The sequence below is a fragment of the Rhopalosiphum padi genome, chromosome 1 (assembly GCF_020882245.1).
Source record: "Rhopalosiphum padi isolate XX-2018 chromosome 1, ASM2088224v1, whole genome shotgun sequence".
Lineage (NCBI taxonomy): Eukaryota > Metazoa > Arthropoda > Insecta > Hemiptera > Aphididae > Rhopalosiphum > Rhopalosiphum padi.
Window position 1 is genome coordinate 41,104,730 of NC_083597.1, and position 20,027 is coordinate 41,124,756.

Genomic DNA, 20,027 nt, shown 5'->3' on the forward strand with positions numbered 1-20,027 from the left:
TCATTGTTAGGCCACTTTCACACCATTTTGCGTATATATACCATGCCTAGTTAATATACGTATCTATATCATTCGGAGGTCGTTTGTATCAATGAGAGTTTAATGGTTATATTGGTATTTTATTGAATTACAATTATTGACGAATAACTATTTTTCATCGTTTGACAATAATATTAACATACAACATATTGTAACACCTTGTTTTTTTAATTGTATTCGAAAAAGTATTAATAGTATTATATTAAAATTGTATATTGAGAACAAATTTCGTTAAATAAATGAATAATTATATACTTTGATTTTGCGGTAAAATATAATTAAAATATTATCTATATTATGCTGTTATAATAAAGTACAACTTTTTATCTTTCATTTAAGAAAATACGTTATTTTATAACTTTGTTTAAATCTATTTTTTAAGCGTCTTCTGTTTCTATAGTTGTTATGACAATAATAAGTCACTAAATCGTTCATTATCCATTCAGTATTTAAGATAAGATTTCATTCTATTAACAATGAAATACATTTTTCTTCAGACAAAATACTAACTGGAATAGTGTTAATAATTTAATGTATCTTCAGTGTTTCAAAAAATGCTTTTAAAAGTATTGTTAAGTCTAAATAAATAAATAATAATAAATCTAAGGATATTTGAACGTGGTCCTTAAAATATTTATTAGCTTAAAAATTCCAAAAATCAGAATTTTTACTCATAATTAATGTAAAAATTGGAGTATGAATATGATTTCTGAATCAAACTGTATATACAATTTAATGAAATATGTTATGAAATATTTAATATAAAAGAAGAAAATGTACTGCATATTATGTCATGCATAAATGAATCATTGACAATTTTAATTATCATCATAATACTAACTATTTTTAAAAGTATAATAATACTCAAGTAAAATAGAATATTTAAAACATACATTCATTATAATTATTAAAAAAATCAATTTCATGAAATACGTGTACTGTTTACCAGAAATGCTATTCATAGTGAATAAGTAATGAATAAATAAATTAACTTGGAGTGACAATATAGGCATTTTAATACAATGTAACTGAAAATGAACACACAGAAAGGACAACGGTCCGACGTTTCTGATGGAAACGTAGAGAAATGTGTTTCTATCAGCGACCACAAAACAATGGGCACCCAACAAGTAGAATACAATTATACAAACTACTGCAATGTCGCGTAAAATAAATGCTTACAAAAAATGTTTTAAAGTATGACTGAGTCTGTAAACGTTTCTACGTGTTAACGTTTTTATGTTGTCACCGTGGAAAAATGTAATATTACAAGCATATATATTAAACATAATATTACATTTATTAAAAGTCAAGAATTTCAAAATTCGAATGAGTTGATTCTTTTTATTCGCATTGGCTTTTAAATAGCAGTAATTTAAATTATTTGGGATTGTTTTTGTAATTCAAGAAATGTTCTTATTAAGTCTAAATTATTTTAAAATATTAAACTGCAACACCTGTATTGCTACTGTGATAATATTATTAAAATATTTTTTATAGAAATTGAATCAACAATAAGTCATCCCTTTCTTTAGGTAGAAAAGCGAATTAATTTTTTTAAATAAATAACATTTTCAGGTCAATTGTTATTTATTGGGATTTATTACTAAAATTGGATACGATAAAATATAACAAATATCATGTTATTTCTGTCAAAAAATATGTATTATGTTAATATTGTAATAGTCTAATAAATTAAACAATCAAATAATGTTCTATAATGACAGCATACTTAATATCATATTTTATAATATTATTAAAAATATATATATAATATCCATGTACGATAAATATTAAAGTATAGTATACTCGTATAAATGAAATGTTAAAAATAACATATTATTTTAAATTGCGGACATTTCGTGTCTATTTGAGAATACAAGTATACGTTAACAGTTCGGTTTGATCATATAATAATATATTTATAAATATGTAAATATAAATATATATATATATATATATGTGTGTGTGCTCGTGGTGGGATTTTATATGGGACAGTTTATGGCTGCGTTGTTATAATATGCCAAGTACGCTAAAGCCCTTAATCATTTGCAGATAAAAGGGACTCTATACGCGGACAATTAAGCCGTAGAAGTTTGTGCTTATCCGATTCCAAAGTTTTCCGATCGAATAAAATATCACAAATATTTGAAATCGATATCTACCATAATCTCATTAAACGTATTTTACGATGTTTATGTTGATACTTAAGAAGAAAAATCAAACCTATAATTAAATTTAAGAATATTTAAATTGTTTAATATCGGTTTTCATAGGGATTATTTTAATAAATATATTTCTTATAATAATGAATAAATAAATTAAAAGTTACACTATCAGATTTTTTTTTGTGAAATTAAAAATACCACAGAATCAAATTTCATTGCATACAATATTACACTTTCATTAATTAAAATATATTTTATTCGTATTATAATGAGAGTATAGGTAGATCATCAACATTTATTGTCAATATTTCACTTTTATTGAATTATACTACACAGTTTAGTATATCATTTATAAATTAAGAATTATTTATTCTAAACAATGGAGTTATATCAATAACTGTATAATTTATAGTAAAATAATAAATACAATATTTTTAATATTAGTTCGAAGTGGAATGAGTTAATACATATATAATTTTCGGTCATTGCCCATTGCCTTAAAATGGTTTTATAAACATTTTTTTTTTATAAAATATGAAGTAAATAAAATTAATATAACGGAACATAATATGTATAATAAGCATATCAACATTATTAAAGAACCGATATTTAAATGTATATGATTTGTACAATCAAAATTGGTTATTGAACCTATGATCATTGATCTTAAAATATCTTTTTATTGTTATTTTTATATAAAATTTATTATTTTTAAATTATACATTTCTAGAAATCACAACTCAGAGTATTAAAATGATGGTTTTCTCGCGTAGAAAAAACTTAAATAACCCGATACTTAAATATCTATTAAATGAATTTTATTAAAAATGAATAAAACGATTATTAAAATATCGTATAATATTTTAGAAATTTGTATTTTAATGAGGTTTTTAATAACTATACATTTATCTATACAATATGTAAATCACTTCAAGTATACTAGAGTTTAAATTTGTTTATCTCATTTACGAACAATATTTTTATAACTGTATTTTATTAATTATAAGTAACTAACTTTTAATCAAACATCAAAACTGAGTTATTTTTCTAAGCACAGCTCGTTATATTTTAGATAAAAGTTTAATTGCATCAATAACTTACGCTTGGATATTATATTTTTTTATTGAATTATATTCCAATCTCATATTTTATCTGTAAAAAAAAAAAAAATTCAAAAATATTATAATATTATATATTATATTATTATCTTTAGGTATGTAATATAAATTCTAATTATTGAATCATTGAATTGCATTATATTTTTCCATAGTTTATATACATTGCTTAGTATTTTACTATATTCAAAACAGTTACATGCACCCATTATTGTATATTACATGTGTACAATATATTTTTAGTACAATATATTGTATTCGTGATATTTTAATATACATGTTATATGACTGAATCTGTCTTCTTTTTTTTTATAAGTCTGAACTCCCATTCATAATAATTCACGGTTTCACCAAATATTAAATGCAACATAAATCAGATGGCTGCTTTATTATTATTATCCACTATTTTTAGTATTTTGTACCTTCTCGTATTTGCAGTTTTTACAGCAATGTTAAAAATCCCATACATTTTGTTCTTAAACCCGTTGATAATCTATGTAACACTCCAAGTCTACAGTACTTTTGCATCAATGTGTGATTTAACTAAAGTTCTATATTAAATATCCTCAGCTTAAAAAAAAGTAATATAACATGCATATTATTTTTTTTCAGTAAAATGCTCTAATGTATTAGAATAATATGCTTCAAATATAATATGCTATCGAATTATCGTTTTATTTTATAATTAATAATAACTCTGAAGTAAATATTCAGTAGACAATAGTATTATACCTATGCAGTTTTTATTTAAATATTTTTAATTATGTGTATCGCGTTTAATGTGACTTTAGTTTTATCGTGCACTTTGATGGTTTATGCGTGTCGTACTGCATTAAAGTTAGGTTAGGTTTTTGCTTGAGTCATTATGAAAGCGTTACTAATAAAACGTATTAGTTAAATATATAAATGAAATGTATATTTGATGTTTTGACTTTATAAATACCTTGTTATTTTCATAAGTAGACAGGAAAATCCACTTTTAACGCCAAAACGTCAAATTCATAACTTATTACAACTTATAGGTAAGACGGTAAGACAGGCCAACAGTGTTTTTTTTAAAACTCACATCAACATTAAGTAAGATATATATGTTAAATTTAATTGGAATAATTTGTTTAATCTCCGTTAAATTTGCTTAATAAGACTGGAGAAGGCTTTGAAAGGTTTAGCCACAATTATTATTATCGTTGCTAAAAAGTACAAGAGAATACAAAACAAAGTACCGAAACATAAATACTCTGGTTTTAATCTAATTGTATTATACCTACACAATATTATATTGTCAACAGTATTTTTTTATCAAAAGATATCAAATAAATATGAAATTAATTAATAATATACTATTCATAAAATATATATATATTCACAAAACGTATTGTTATAAGTTTGTATAATATGTATTTGAATAATTAATACATTTCAGATAAAACTCAATGACGCATATCATGCCAATAATTAAATATTAATAATCGACTGTATTTTTTTTAAATACTTGTTATTATACCTTTTTATAACAATCATTATAATTATAATTTATGTACTTTTTATTTCTAAGCTAACCTTTTTCTTGCATAATAAATGTTAGGTTTTCAACACATTTCTGTAATTGGTAGAAACCAATTGGACCATACTATCGAAAAAGAACTCAAAGTAAAGAAGAATAATAAATTAGTGGATTACATTTCGGTGCAATCGATCTTGGAATTATTTATGTAACCAGCATTTACAATTGAATTGTATTCTTGATTTTAAAGTTACTATATTAAATTTAATATAATATATAGTATGTTAAAATACTCTTGTTCAATTCAAATAACAATACATATGTATAAAACTAAATTATGTTTTTTTTTCATGCATCAAAAAATCTAGTCATGAGATAAAGTATCCAATGAACGGTTTTTAATAATATATTACCTAATATAAATATGTATATATATATATATATATATATACAATATAGGTCAGGTATATACATATATATATATATATATTTTAATTGAACAAAAAACCATCAACAACAAAGGTTATTAGTTTTCAGTTTTACATCGTAGTACACGTCATAATATATGGTTGATTAGATATATAAAATTAATAATCCTTATATTATTAAAGTCAACTAAATGTATATAATATAACCACATATTTTGTTAAACTTTATCGCATAACAAATCGGTTTTAGATGGTTTCAATATTTGGTCCTAATGCTTCGCCCATGTTTTGTTGAATGTTTTATTTATTAAATTCGTTGATGTATTCAAAGCATTATTTTATTATATATGTTTACTATATAATTTCATAACTTGTACTATTTAAATATCTAAGATTTCAACCATAAATCTCAATTAGTGCAACGGTTTAATGCTACCTAATAATAACTGTCCCATAAACATTTAATCACTAAAGAAAATAAACCCCGTGTTTCCTACTCAGGATTTCATAAAGAGGTCGCTATTTTAAAATCTATATTGAAGTAACAATTTATTACATCCCTTGTAATATATTCGTCAATGACAAATTATACTGACAGGCCATGTTTGTGTTCCGGCGTTTATATTGAAATCTGATAACCCGATAAAAAAATAAAAATAAAAAACGACAATGGAAACAATTCAATAAGTTGAAAAAAATACTGAATTTTTAAAATTATTATTCAATTTGAATGGTAATATTATACTATAGTATAAAGTGCTAGGCAGTATGGAAATGTATTATTATAATATATGAGTTATAAAGATTAATTATTTATATTTATTCAATTGTAGACATAATTTGTTTTTATTATAGCTATTTTGGCAGGATACCGTTTATTTTTCCACGAGTATCAGACATTCAGATGAAATAACTTGAGGTGTACACAGACTATAAGAACAAACTCAATACCATTAGTAACGTAGCAAAATTAGTCGTGGGGATATATTTTTTTTTTTTAATTCACCATAATGCACTAGACGAAAGAATACTATTAAAATTAATTTGACTCCATACACAAAATAACTGAAAATTGTACATAAAAAAATAAAAAAACAAAGTATATATAACTGCACTAACGTGGTAGTATAATAATGAGTATCATATTTCGATTTGGTGTGACCATTAAAAATGTTGGGCAAACATTTGCTTTCCTCTTTATACATTATGGTTGCATAAAAATTAACTACACACATTATTTTGATACAATATATTGTGTATTGTTATACCTACATATCGCTTTTACTTTTTACAAACATTGTAGATCCGCATCGGGTGCATACCTAACTTTATTCACGGGTTTGAATTCGTTTTTCAATAGTGATAGATGGTATTATGATAAGCATTATACATTACTTATACAAAAAAAAAATCGATTTTCAGGTTCCGTGTAATATAATGAATATTCACCTATATAGGCTAAATATATATATATATATTTATGTATATACAACAACAAAGATCGTCGAGTATAATAAATTGCTTACCCATCAGCTGTCTTCTTAAATTTCGTTCATCGCATTTAGACACTCTAAACTCAACAAATATCATACAATTTATCGAGTAAATGCGTCTCGAATTTTAATATAAATATTACGTCATAAAAACGATGAAAAAACAATGCAATAAAATGACAGTTATAAGTTTCCTGTTAACTGAAATCAAATAAGAAGAAACCTCATTTTTGATGATCCGTTTCTATACATATCCCGTCGTATTATATTCGTATTACATTCATAATAGTATATAACGTAACGTAACTGTATACCATTACAGCAATATAATATAATGATAAAATATTTTTATAATATGTAGTTATTTTGTTAAAAATGAACAATTATGTACACTACAGTTTAGATTCTACCTTTTTTTTTTCTTAAATAATAAACTTATTAACTATTACATATTGTTTCAACTTTTCAGTTTGTGTAAATTAATAAAAAAATGTATTTCTTATACATTTCATATTATAATAACGTTTCATTATTATATCTGGAAAATAAAACAATCTTAATTTTTTCTAACAATAATGAGTATAAACTTAGTATATCGATAAATTAAAGATATAATTTTAGTATTTAGTATTAACATATTATCTTAGTGTTAAACACATATTCCTTCGTTGCGTGTTATATAACGATAATACTATATTTTATTTTCAAAAATAGAACATCATAAAATATTAATTTAAAAGTGAATGTAGTTTCGTATTTGAATTATTTTACAAAATGTAATCTGTTTGAAACCGTATAGAAAATAAATATGAAATAGTTAATTAATCGTATGTATATAGAAACCACAATATGTCAAGAACATGAGAATAATTCAATTAGAATTAATATTGTGATATTTGTTAATATTAATAATTATTCAAACGCAATTTGATAATTGTTTAATTAATTCCAGTCGAAAATTTAGAACCGGAATAAAACGTTAACTGTATAAAATATTATAGTCTTAACTTTTGATTAGCCTATTGCAATATAGGTATACAGCGCGTGGTATTTGGAAAAACAGGCTAATTTTTACGAGCTCAAAATACCATTTCGATACATGAATGATAATATTTAGGTCACGTTTTCATTATTTGAATTCATGATATATATTGCTTCGTTAATTTCGAAAATAATTATCACGGAAAAGCCATTAGGAGCGAAAATCGTCTTCGTTAAAATTTGGAAACGCTATAGAAATACGTTTTATACAATCACATAAAAGCAAAATTTCAAACCAAACGTAATAATAATAATATGTAATGATATATAATGGTTCGAATAGGGGGGGGGGCTCTTTCGTGATAATATATATTTTTCGTCAGAAATCGACGGTTTGAGAAAGCGCGTGCAAAAATGTGATAACCTCAAACGACGACTATCGGTCCTATACACGACATACGCTCGCGATTGTAATAATACCTATCGTCGTGTTATATTTTTTTTAAATGTTATTCTACTTTTTATTTTTTCAGACTTATTTCATCGGGCTATCCTGCTCAGTGGTTCTCCGCTGAGTCCACTGTCTTTGGTCAGAGACCCTGTGTACTACGGCCATCAGGTGGTCAAGTTGGTCAACTGTTCGCCGGACTTGCCACTCTCGGAAATGCTCGTATGTCTGCGTAACATTCCGCTGGAACAGTTGTTGAACGCTCAGATCCACGTACCCGAGTTCACCACTGCCTTCGGGCCCAGCGTGGACGGCGTTATCATCGACGTTGGAACTGCTGCCGAGACCAGCAGAGTCAACGCCCAGTCGAGTGAGAAAAAAAATAGTATTAATATTCGTTCTACTTAATGATGTTACATTTCAGAAATAATTAGTCTGTTACACATTTTTAGGAATAAATTTCCAAAATGTTTTAATATCACAATAATAATTTAAAAATTAAATCTTAACATGTAATTTATTAGTACACATTCAAACAAATTTTTTGATGTTATAAATACATCTAATATACTTTTGTATTTATTTATATTTATTTAATTATTTTTAAAAAAATGTCTTACAAACATCACAACATTTTCTAGACATTCGACTTTAGACGATAAATTTTCGTCACAAATAATAACGCGTCATGTAGTTCTATTTGTTACAGAATATTTGCAGACATTGTTGTAATAACGTAAAAACGTAATAAAAATATACTTCATGTTGATATTGTTCCACGTAAATTATAATTTTCACTATTTTACAAACAAAAAAAAATCATTTTTCACAATTTAATTTAACTTTACAAATTTAAATTTGTGTGCACGGCTACAGCAATTTAAAATGATTTGAAGTAGGAAATTGTTAAAAGAGCGGAAATTTTTTATGCTTACGGAATAAAAATACATTAGTTGCGATTAAAATTAAAATCTGTGTAGTATAATTTGTAAAAACTGTTTTATTTATTTTATTTATAGATTTATCTAAAACCACTTATGTATAGAATACATTTTCTAATTTAAATGCTTCATAATTTATTTTATCTGAGTACTACCATTACACAACATTTTCACGTATTTGATACCAGTAAATTGGTTTATTTTATCAATTATATATTATACTAATGTACATATGCACTTTAAGTTATAAACAATAAATTATGAATTCAACATTAATGTGTAGACTTTCAATTAAGTATCTACATTTCTTTCAATGATGTTTAGTGAATGTATTCTTTCAGATTTTTTTTTTAAACCAGACAAAACATATTTAAGTTTCGGCAAAATTATACAATAGACTAAAAGTATTTTTGATTTATTTTTCAATAAAATTTAACTAACGTACTCTGGTTTCAAAATAAAACAATAATGTATATACTTTATAAATAAATAGTGTAAACCGTGTAATTAATTAACAAACCCTAAATGTTTGTGATATTATAAAAAAAAAATATATAATATTTATAATAATATAATATACTGTGATTTTTAAAAACATACAATTACAATGAATAACTTAAGTGGATGAAAAATTAAGACGCTTAAATTGCCAAAACCAGGTGAAGCCGTATCAAATAACAACTTACAACTCAGCCAACCGTATCTGTTTTGTAATCAAATGAAGTCCGCAATGCGTTGAAACTTTTTTCAAGACATTTTTTAAAAATGTGTATTTTTAACGCGCTATGATGAATCGCTGCGTAAACATAAACAAACACTTTTTTTATCACAGTCTGGTAATTCGTGGAAATCATTAATGTGTAAATTAAAAAAAAAATAATAATAATATATTAAATACAGTCGTCATTATTTCCAATCTGAATGTATATAGTCACCACAGACAAACTTGCACTAATTGCTTTGAATAAAAACTTATTTTTGTCTCGATCTTAAGTTATGGGGGGGGAGTGGAAGAGTAAGGGACAATAACGATAGTAAAAAAATAAAAAAATAATACCCCGGAAACAAAAAAAAAACCTCTATATCGCCTGCCGCCCGGAGAGTATTGGTTTCCATTGGAAACTTAATCCAAAGTGCGAGGAACTCGACGAGGTTTTGTTTATCCCGGGAGGGCCCTTATCGTTCATGCTAATGGTTCCGGAGAGGTTTCGGTTAGGTTGACCTGAATAAATGGGATTGGTTTGTAGAGCGCCGAGTTTTGAATAAGCGAATTTTTATGTGAATAAATGGATACATTGTCGGGCGGAGGGAGAAGGCGTGCATGCGAGTATAATATATTTCTTGTGCGGTCTCGACTTATATAATATAGTAAGTATTGTGATTTTGATATATTATACGAATGACACAATATGCGGAATCGTCATTGTCAGTCAAATAAGTCAGACCCCAAAGTAGATTATCGAATACCTTCCATCGTCTCCTTCCGGCCATCCACGTCCGATCGCCAACGGAAAACAAAATCGTTTCCGCCCGCGACGACTGTTTTCGACCGATACGGTTGTACACCGTGCGCGAATATATTATTATATTCTTAACGTTCTTTTCGCGCCGCCCGTCACACCGCCGCAGCGCTCGACGTGTGTACGAATAATAAGCAGAAGACGCTGCTCGTAGCAGCTGTAAACCACGTTCAGGTATAATTTCGGCACGCGATACCACACCGTCCCGGCCCGCAGCCGAGCGCAATGCCCTATAGGAGGTACCTTATACTGCCTATAATAGTGCGTCTGCAATCTGCCGTCGCGATTACGTGATAAATTAAACCGATGCGCTGTTTACAAGTTCAAACAAAACATAATTTCGGATATTGCGGGCCCCGTAACGTTGGCTTTAACACGCATGAAATTCGGCCGAATTGCATTATGCAAACTCGTTAGGCGGCGGTACATTATCGTACGCCATATCCGAATGTATAATATTGCCAAACAACTTTTAGACGACCGAGTTTATTAACAATCTCGCTGACGGTGCGCGAATATAGTTTTAGATTGCGTTTGATATTCACGCGGTAAGCCGCCGCCGTCGGTGCGCGTCTAACCCTACACATACACTCGGCCGCTGATTGTCGCCGCCGATTATTTTTTTTTCTTTCCTCGACGCGATCGCGTATATTCAGTCCTAACCGGCGCGTTTGCGTATATTTTAGTGTTTTTTTTTTTTTTTTTTTTTTTACTATTCTCGTTTTCTTAAAACATCACTTATCCCTCTACCTCTCCCTTTATTCACATCATCCGTATCGCGGCTACTATTGTTGGTTGAAATTCGATTTATGAACTGATTGATGTTTTATTCGTTATGAGTTTAAGAGTTCGAATCTTTTGTTCTTTCCGTCGTTTCCACGTGAACAGAAATCAATGTTCAGAAACTGCTTTTGTTTTTTGTATATTGTTAACCTTTATGTATTTCTTTCGTACAACATTTTAATTCCGGCTACTTATTATAAAAAATTGTTTGTTGTTTGTTTATAAGTGATTCCGAAATATAAATAATAAATATCACAAGTGACAACAATAATGACAAGAAATAAAGTATAAACCTTTCATAAATAATTCTTTGCTTACATCCTCACTCCTCCGATCGCCGTTGAATTTTCCCTCTGATTTTTGTATGCATTTATTCATCGGATTCCATAACTTACAGTTTCCTGTGTAAGATTAACTCATGTTGTTCTGACAATCCGGTGCAATGAGTCTTCAGCCCTCACTCCCGACTCTCGCAGTAAGCGATACAATACCCTTTGCGGCACCCTCCAGTATTTATAAATCTTACGTCTACTGATTTCCGGTCGACTTCCGTGTCACTGACTGCCGAATCATTAAAGTTTGATCAGTTTTGCCGATTGTTGTTTGCAATGCTTTCGAATACGCGTCGAAAATACTGGTACAAGTATAAATAAAAATACAAATAAATAAATAGAAAATAGTGAACGCAAAGCAATTTTTGTTTTTATCGTTTAAGATAATGTTTAAGATCGTTTCTATTCAAATAAGGATTTCAAAGTTTGTTCTATTGGTATTTGCTTACTACTAAAGACTGAATAGTATATAGTGTTATGTGTGAATAGTGGTGCGAGTATCTCAATCAGCAGTGGTCGGGGCTGTCGACAAATACGTATCGGAATGAGTGTGGGAGTATGCATAGATATATGTATACCTTTATGTATTGTATACATATATCTATGTATGTATATACTGTACATAATTTAACTATAAAAAAAACGAAGTAACTTGCGCACTCGATATAGTACAAAATAATATAAAAAAGTGAAGATTAGCGTTCACGATTATAATTTACTAATAACCGAGTATAGGTAAAAAATTTTGAAAGTAGTATAACAATAATTATAATATTACGATATTTACTTTTTTATAAAAATCACCCCAAACCACTAGATAATAATATTTTCTTATAATTACGTTTGTTATACCGATCGGGCATGTATAAATATATAATATATACAATATTATATATACAAGCAGTTAATCCATATCTCCAGAACTATAATTTAGCTGTCGAGTGGCTGCGGGCGATTATCATCAGTATTTGTTAACAAACTGTATATTATACCATGTCAAATATGATGAAAATAATAGTCAAAATATATTTCTCAATTATACTAAATTCTGGAAAAAGATTATGGACGATTCAGTTGTAATTGAAATGATGTATAGCATTTCATAATATTATGAACATCATATTTAATTATTTAAGAAAATTTACTTTAATGTAAACATTTTTAATTAAATAATTGTTTATTTTTAACAAAAAAATGGAAAATTTATTATGTAGTACTTTTATGAAAAATCTAAAATTTTACTTTACTTTGATGGAACGAATAAGATAATAATAAATAAAATAAAAAGTCTCTTATTAACATTTAAAATGAAAAAACTACGATTACGCGTCGTTTTGTAAGACATTATATAAAACTACTAAATTATCTGATTTCAATAAATTTGAATATCTGATCTATATAGTATTATTGTTATTATTAAATAAACATTATTAAACATGTAACATCTTACTAAGAATTATTATACAAATATACCTACCCTTAATTATTAATAACCATTCACCGATAATATATTCAATTCCATATAAATAATCTAATAAAAATCACCTTTATCCTTTTATTTTAGACGGTCAAGATAATGGACCCGGTAGACCGCCAGAGGATCCGAGAGAATTGGTTTTGGCCAATGGATTCGGGCCAGCTATTCTTGCTAATCCATCAGCCCGGCAACGGTTGCTTTCCAAGTTGTCTAAATTCGATCTGATGTTGGGCGTAGTGCGGGCCGAATCGTTTTTCGCATTTACCGGAGACGATGTCCAATACGGCATCGAAGCAGATCGGAGGACTAAAATTCTAAAGACTTATGTCAAAAACACATACAAGTGAGCTAACACCGCTCCATCGGTTCCTAAAAAACCGTTATTTTCACGATTATTTTTGCAGGTACCATTTGACTGAAATTTTAGCAACCATCGTAAATGAATACACCGACTGGGACAGGCCGGTACAACATCCGGTGAACATCAGAGACGAGACGTTGGAAGCCCTATCCGACGCCCAAGTTGTAGCTCCCGTGGTCAACATGGCCGATCTTCATTCGGCTAATCGCAGGAACTCGTACTTATTCGTGTTCGATTACCAGACCAAGTACGGGGATTATCAACAAGTGAGTTCTGACATCCGTAAATCGTTAATTTAAGATTAATTGGTTTTTAAAGCTTACAATAGCAGAACAAATAGTATATTTCGTTGTTTCATTGCAATCAAATACATTTTAAACGTATGCCATCCGTTTTTATGTTCGAGCAACGATAATTTCGTTTTGTACAATATTTTGTATACAATTTTGCACGTGGACAATTAATATTGTTCGGTGTAATCAGATACACCTAATATATTATATTCGTAAACGTGTATACAATATTGTACACAATGACTGAAGATTAGTAGCTCTTCTAATATTGGTTTTGATTCCATCCACTAACGAATAATTTGAACAATATATTACATAAAATTATAATTTTCAAATTTTACCCGTGTATGATATAACTTCGATACGTAACCACAATAATTATACCAAAAAATAAAAATAAATATACAAGATTAAATATTTTTCATGTAATGAATGAGATAGAAATATAATTTTAGTAATCGTTACACATGTTTAATGTAACAACGTCAAGTTCAAAATCCATATTCTTTATATTTTTATTTGTTCTATACAGGTTTAGTCGTTTTTGCTTCATATGATTTTATATACCTATATATAGCAACATATACACATATGACATATCGAATAATAGAAGTAATGAATGCTTCATGTAATATGTATAGCTTGCTAACCAATACAAATACTAAACAATTATTATTGCAATACAAAAATATATAGTTCATAAATATGTGTGTATAAAATACCACTACTTTAATAACGAATACCTATATAAGCATACTGTAATTTTAATAACGTTATAATTTATTATTTTTAATTAAAAACCACTCAGTCTATAAACAAATGCCTTATATTCGTATTATTCTATACATTTTATCATTTTAGTAATAGGTTACCAATACAATTACATAATATTATAACGAATCATCGTATAATTTATTATGAAGTACCTATTGATGTAACAATTTTTACGTTACAATATAAATACATTTTTTTTTTCAATTTCTATTATGAATATAAAAATAATATATTCTTATTCGGCTATGATATGACTTGGGTAATAACTAAAATATAAATGTGTGAGTTATGAATATACGTGTAAACTAAAAATAAGATTCAAAAAACTATCAATATTATTTATAAAAAAAAAATAATTTAAAAATAGAATGATAATATACGTAATATAATAATATTATTTATTTATTTATATAATGTTTACATAATATATCATAAAGCAGTTAATTAATACATTTTTACTTTCTAATTGAAAAATTAAAACTGGAGAATTCTAATATTGTTTTTTTTTTTTTTTTTAATGTAATAAGGATGTTAAACTTTTGTAATATTTTTATTTACATTTTTCTTGAACGTATATTATAATATGAAAAAAATAACGACACGAGAGTATTAAAAATTCCATGAGTGAGAATGGAAAAAAGTGCATAATGTATCACCGAATTAATAATTTATCTCTACTTGGTTGTTAATGTATTTGAAATGTAGTAAAAAGTGTTGTGATAAAGTTTATTTTTCTGGTGTGTGAAAATATAACTATAATTTGTCATTTTAGTGTTTCTTTCCCCGAACAATCTGGAAATAAATTTTTTACTTTATGTGGAACAATCACTATAATTGATGTAATATTTTGATCGTTCGATATTATTACTATAGTATATCGTCACACCTATTCACTGAAAAAAAAAACTCGTAATAAAGAAATCTATATGCATTTGTTAGTCCATTTTATACGACATAATTTCTATTGTTTTCGCCGGATAAACCTAGCTAATCATATAATTCACGATTTTTCAAAATAGGCGTTGATTATTTATTCCAAAATTACCGACATGATTTGTCGCTATTCGATGTTGTAACGTATCTACAGTAGTAAATCAATAACCACATAATATAGCGCACAATGTCAATGTCCGATATTTCAATCATCGTGATTTTAGTTTGATAAAATTCTATAATATAAATCCTTGTAAGTTATAAACTGAACGAACTCCCCGAACAGATGACTAGCCGAAGGTAAAAATATATTGAAACGTTACTTTTTGTATCAGACACTTTTGTTAATGGAGTAATTGTAACATGACCGAGCACGACTATAGTATTACATTATTTTGTATTCTATCGGTACATATATACATATTGCTATAGTTGTATAGTTGTTCGATACACACTGACGATAGTAAATATAAAACGAGTGGTTTTTCCACCTGTATCGCAGCGGGAAATCCAATTTCTTCGGAAAACTGATTTTTAGTGACCAATGAACAAGTTACAAAAATAAAAAATAACAATAACAATAAGCAAACATACGACTTGACGTGGATACAACGGTGGTAATACCTCGATAAAAATAAATATCTAAAATAAAAATCGTTTATATTTAACGCGAAGTTCAGCACTTTGAGCAATGTTTGATTTACCAATAATTGAAGGTTAGTGTATATATATAAATTACGTATTTTCAATCTTCGATATAAAGAGCACAATCCTAGAAAACTGATATTATATGTTTACATGTGGTCGAACAGCAAGGATTGGTAAAAATTTCCCGTTGCGGATCGGACACAGAACTCTTGCCAAGACTAAAACGATATATTATACGAACTTGTTGGTAAATTATTATTTAGAACGTACCCAATTACCAGATGTAAATATAAATCAATAATTATTATTGATATAATTTGAATAAATACTATTTACTTCATCGCCACAAATAAAATACTGTGTGTGATATATTTTTCATTAATTTAAATTGTCTTTTAAAACTAGATTCAAATTACAGTAATGTGTAAAATGTTAACATATCTCGAACAAAAAAAAAAAAAAACTGACTCTTTATGATTCATTATGTAAGACAACAGTAATATAATACATAAAACATATTATTTATGATTATTCTTAACCATACAAAATATTCACTGTTGTAAGATTTCAAATTATCAGAACGTAATATTTAAAAACTAAGTCGTTTATAAAATAATTATAAATATTTTAAGATCAATGGATTCAAAAACCTAATAGAAGTCCAACCTTTTTTTAAGGGGACAATGAATAAGTGGTACCTAAGTGGTGTGTACAATGACGTTGTGGTTATGTATCTTTAGGATAATTACTATTATAATTATGAACTTTAAGCTAATTTAAATTCAACACTTTTGATATTCAATTTCACTTAAATGGTAGGTGAGTATAATTATGAAATGTTGTGCCACAGCTTTTTTGGTGGTTTTGCATTGCCGGTTAAAGTAATTCTGCACGAGACAGTCTAAATACGTTTATTTTGAAATCCGATTTCTAGACCACAAATATATTTACAAACATTCATCATAATGTAAACAGCTTTGTGGTGATTGCATGTAATTACAATCACTACGATAATACGAAAATATTTTCCGTAATCGCTGCAACCTTAATGCAAATCAGAAAAAAATAAATAGCTATGAAATAAATGTACCACTTAAAAAAAGAAACAAATTAATACTTTAAAACCGATTAAAAATCATTCAATGTACAATCCATCGGACAAACATGTCGATAATAGTCTCTTGACAAAACCGTATAATATAACAATAATATATTCGTGGTGTTAACGGACGGGGATGAAGAAAAATGACTATTTTGTCGTCTGTTGATGGACGGGGGGACGGGAGTAAAAAAATATTATAGTTCCACGGTTACATGGCAAAGATTAGATAAAATACAAAATTCCTACGCGTCTCGATTGACAAGGGTATTTAATAGTAGATAATATACATTTCTACAGAATATTTCATAAGTCTCGTATTATCCTGAGTATCTGCACTGTAAATAAAAATATTTAAATGCGACATTTTTAACAGTAGTATAAAAAAAAAAACTATAATTTTACCATAAAAATTAAAAAAAAATTAAAAAAAACTAATTCAGTAAAAATTAACTTACCAAATTAGAGTAGTTTGTTTTTTACTTTGTTTACATTTGGAAATAATAGTATATTATAATATATTAGAAAAAAATAATACCTTATACTTTATTATTACTAAAATGTAAAAAAAAATATAACTATTTGGAAACTTATTATATTTAAAAACTACCAAATTTAAAATATGTTATACTATAAATTATCTCTATATTAGACTACACTATAAGCTCCAACAGTATATAATAGGAAGGTCTATTTTTACGTAAATTGTCGTGAAAAAAACCAAACCTTAAATTTAGATAGGTTTGTTATTTAGATTTTTTATCAATTCTCTTACTATCAACTTTTTTTTAGTAAAAGGAAACAATTATTTTTTGTTAATATATTACAAATTGTATAGTCTTTATAAAGGTTATATTTGTTAATTTCATAATTATTTCATTTTTTTCGTGAAGTTTTAAGTAGGTTTTTATAACGTAGGTTCTACTATAATATGATTCTCGAAATAATCAAAGAAAACCTAATCCAACTATACGTATAGTTTTACTGAATTATAGATTATTTTTTAAATGTTGGTGGTGCTTTTAGGACGTATAAAACTCCAACTAGGTTTACACACATATTGTAGTATCGTGAAGTAGATATACAAAGTATACGTATATACACTATATAGTATTTATTCGCGTTGTGATAGTATACAGTGGAGGTAGCAGTGACTTTTGCCATCACTCTTACAGAGAGGGTCGAGAGTAACTTTTCGAACTTTTGATAGTGCCAATGGGCACGGCGTGGCGGCCGGCGGTGTTGCACGCGTGGAAAGGGATGTGAAAAGTGCGGCTGCGGCGATGGTGATGGCGGGCGTGGGCTATAAAAAGGAAATCGACCTATCTGGACCTACGGGGACAAGGGGTCGTACGTGGCGTCGATAGGACGCGAGGTGGTGGTGTGGGAGGAGACGGTAAATTTCATTTGTGACAGTGGGTTCGCGGACGGGTCGGACGACGTTGCGGGGGGGAGGGGCAGCTACAGTAATGAATAAGACCGGCAGGAAATAAAAGACAAACAACGCTCGTGTTGAACTCTTCTGGCCCAGTCTCTGATTTATAACGCAGGCCTTACACATATATATATATATACAACCACCGCACCCGCGCGCCCTTATTTACCTCTGTCCGGCTCCCATGGCCGTCTCTAACCGATAGCCACCGTTAACTTCCTCGCGCCCACTGCACTGACCAGCTGCGCGGATAAATCGGGGACGCGGAATATTTTTCAATTAACCGCCACTTTTGATTCGCAAATGTCCGATCAAATCGCTTTATGGCGGCATACAGGTATACGTGTACCCCCTCCCCACGCTCGTCTATTCGCAAAAAACTGCAATCCGATTGCAAGCTAAAGGTTTTTTTGGTTTTTCTACATGCCTATATACGCACGCATTAATACTAATTCACAACCGTTTTGACTAGGCTTAACGGCCGATTTACACAGTCCGGATGATATGCCCGTACCCTCGTTAAGAAGGCGTAGAGGGGTGCCCATCCGAACGTCCCGTATAAATATCCAATGACGCAGTCTCGCCGGTTAGGCAAATAATACTGCGCATCGTGTATATTTTATCCGAGATACGAATATTTACCACCGGCAATAATGTCTTAAGACGTTTTCGCCTCCGGGGATCTAGAATATTTTAGGATGTTATCAAATTCTCATGACGTCGGCAAATGTCGGTCGCGATGCTGAATGCAATTTGTAGGGTTCGTCGTTGTTTAGACTCGATTTTATATAAACATTTTTTGATCTGCAGATGTTAGCACTGTGTCTTAATATATTTTTTAAATGTCAATTTTATATTGGTTAAATGTAACAATATTATATAGTATTATATAATCACACTACATAAAAACCTTTAAAAAAGCTATGTTGGTTAAGTTCAGAGCAAGCATCTTTAGATTATGAAATAACTATGAAAGTACTACATTGAAAAAAAAAACTAGTTAAGAATAATTTTGTTTTTTTAAATTATGGGAATAATTTATTAATCCCAATGATAACATAATAATATATTATGATATATGCTTTTCTACACATTATTATACAGATCATAAAATGTTAATATTAGTTGTAATTATTCAGACCAATAATTTATTTTATTTATTTCTATATTTTTGATTATATATACAAAATAAATAATTATAATGAGTATAAAAATACGCATCTGTTAATGGAAGTACTAATATATCACCTAAAAA

At 28.1% G+C, this 20,027-nt stretch overlaps 1 protein-coding gene across 1 annotated transcript in view; it reads left to right on the forward strand.

Moving 5' to 3' along the window:
* Positions 1 to 20,027, forward strand: part of LOC132923673 (neuroligin-4, X-linked-like) — a 302,330-nt gene that overhangs the window by 226,310 nt on the left and 55,993 nt on the right. Inside the window, exons 5-7 of the mRNA XM_060987600.1 lie at positions 8,262 to 8,546; positions 13,317 to 13,572; positions 13,634 to 13,856. Of these exons, the coding sequence (XP_060843583.1) occupies positions 8,262 to 8,546; positions 13,317 to 13,572; positions 13,634 to 13,856 (764 nt within the window). The remainder of the gene's footprint in view (positions 1 to 8,261; positions 8,547 to 13,316; positions 13,573 to 13,633; positions 13,857 to 20,027) is intronic.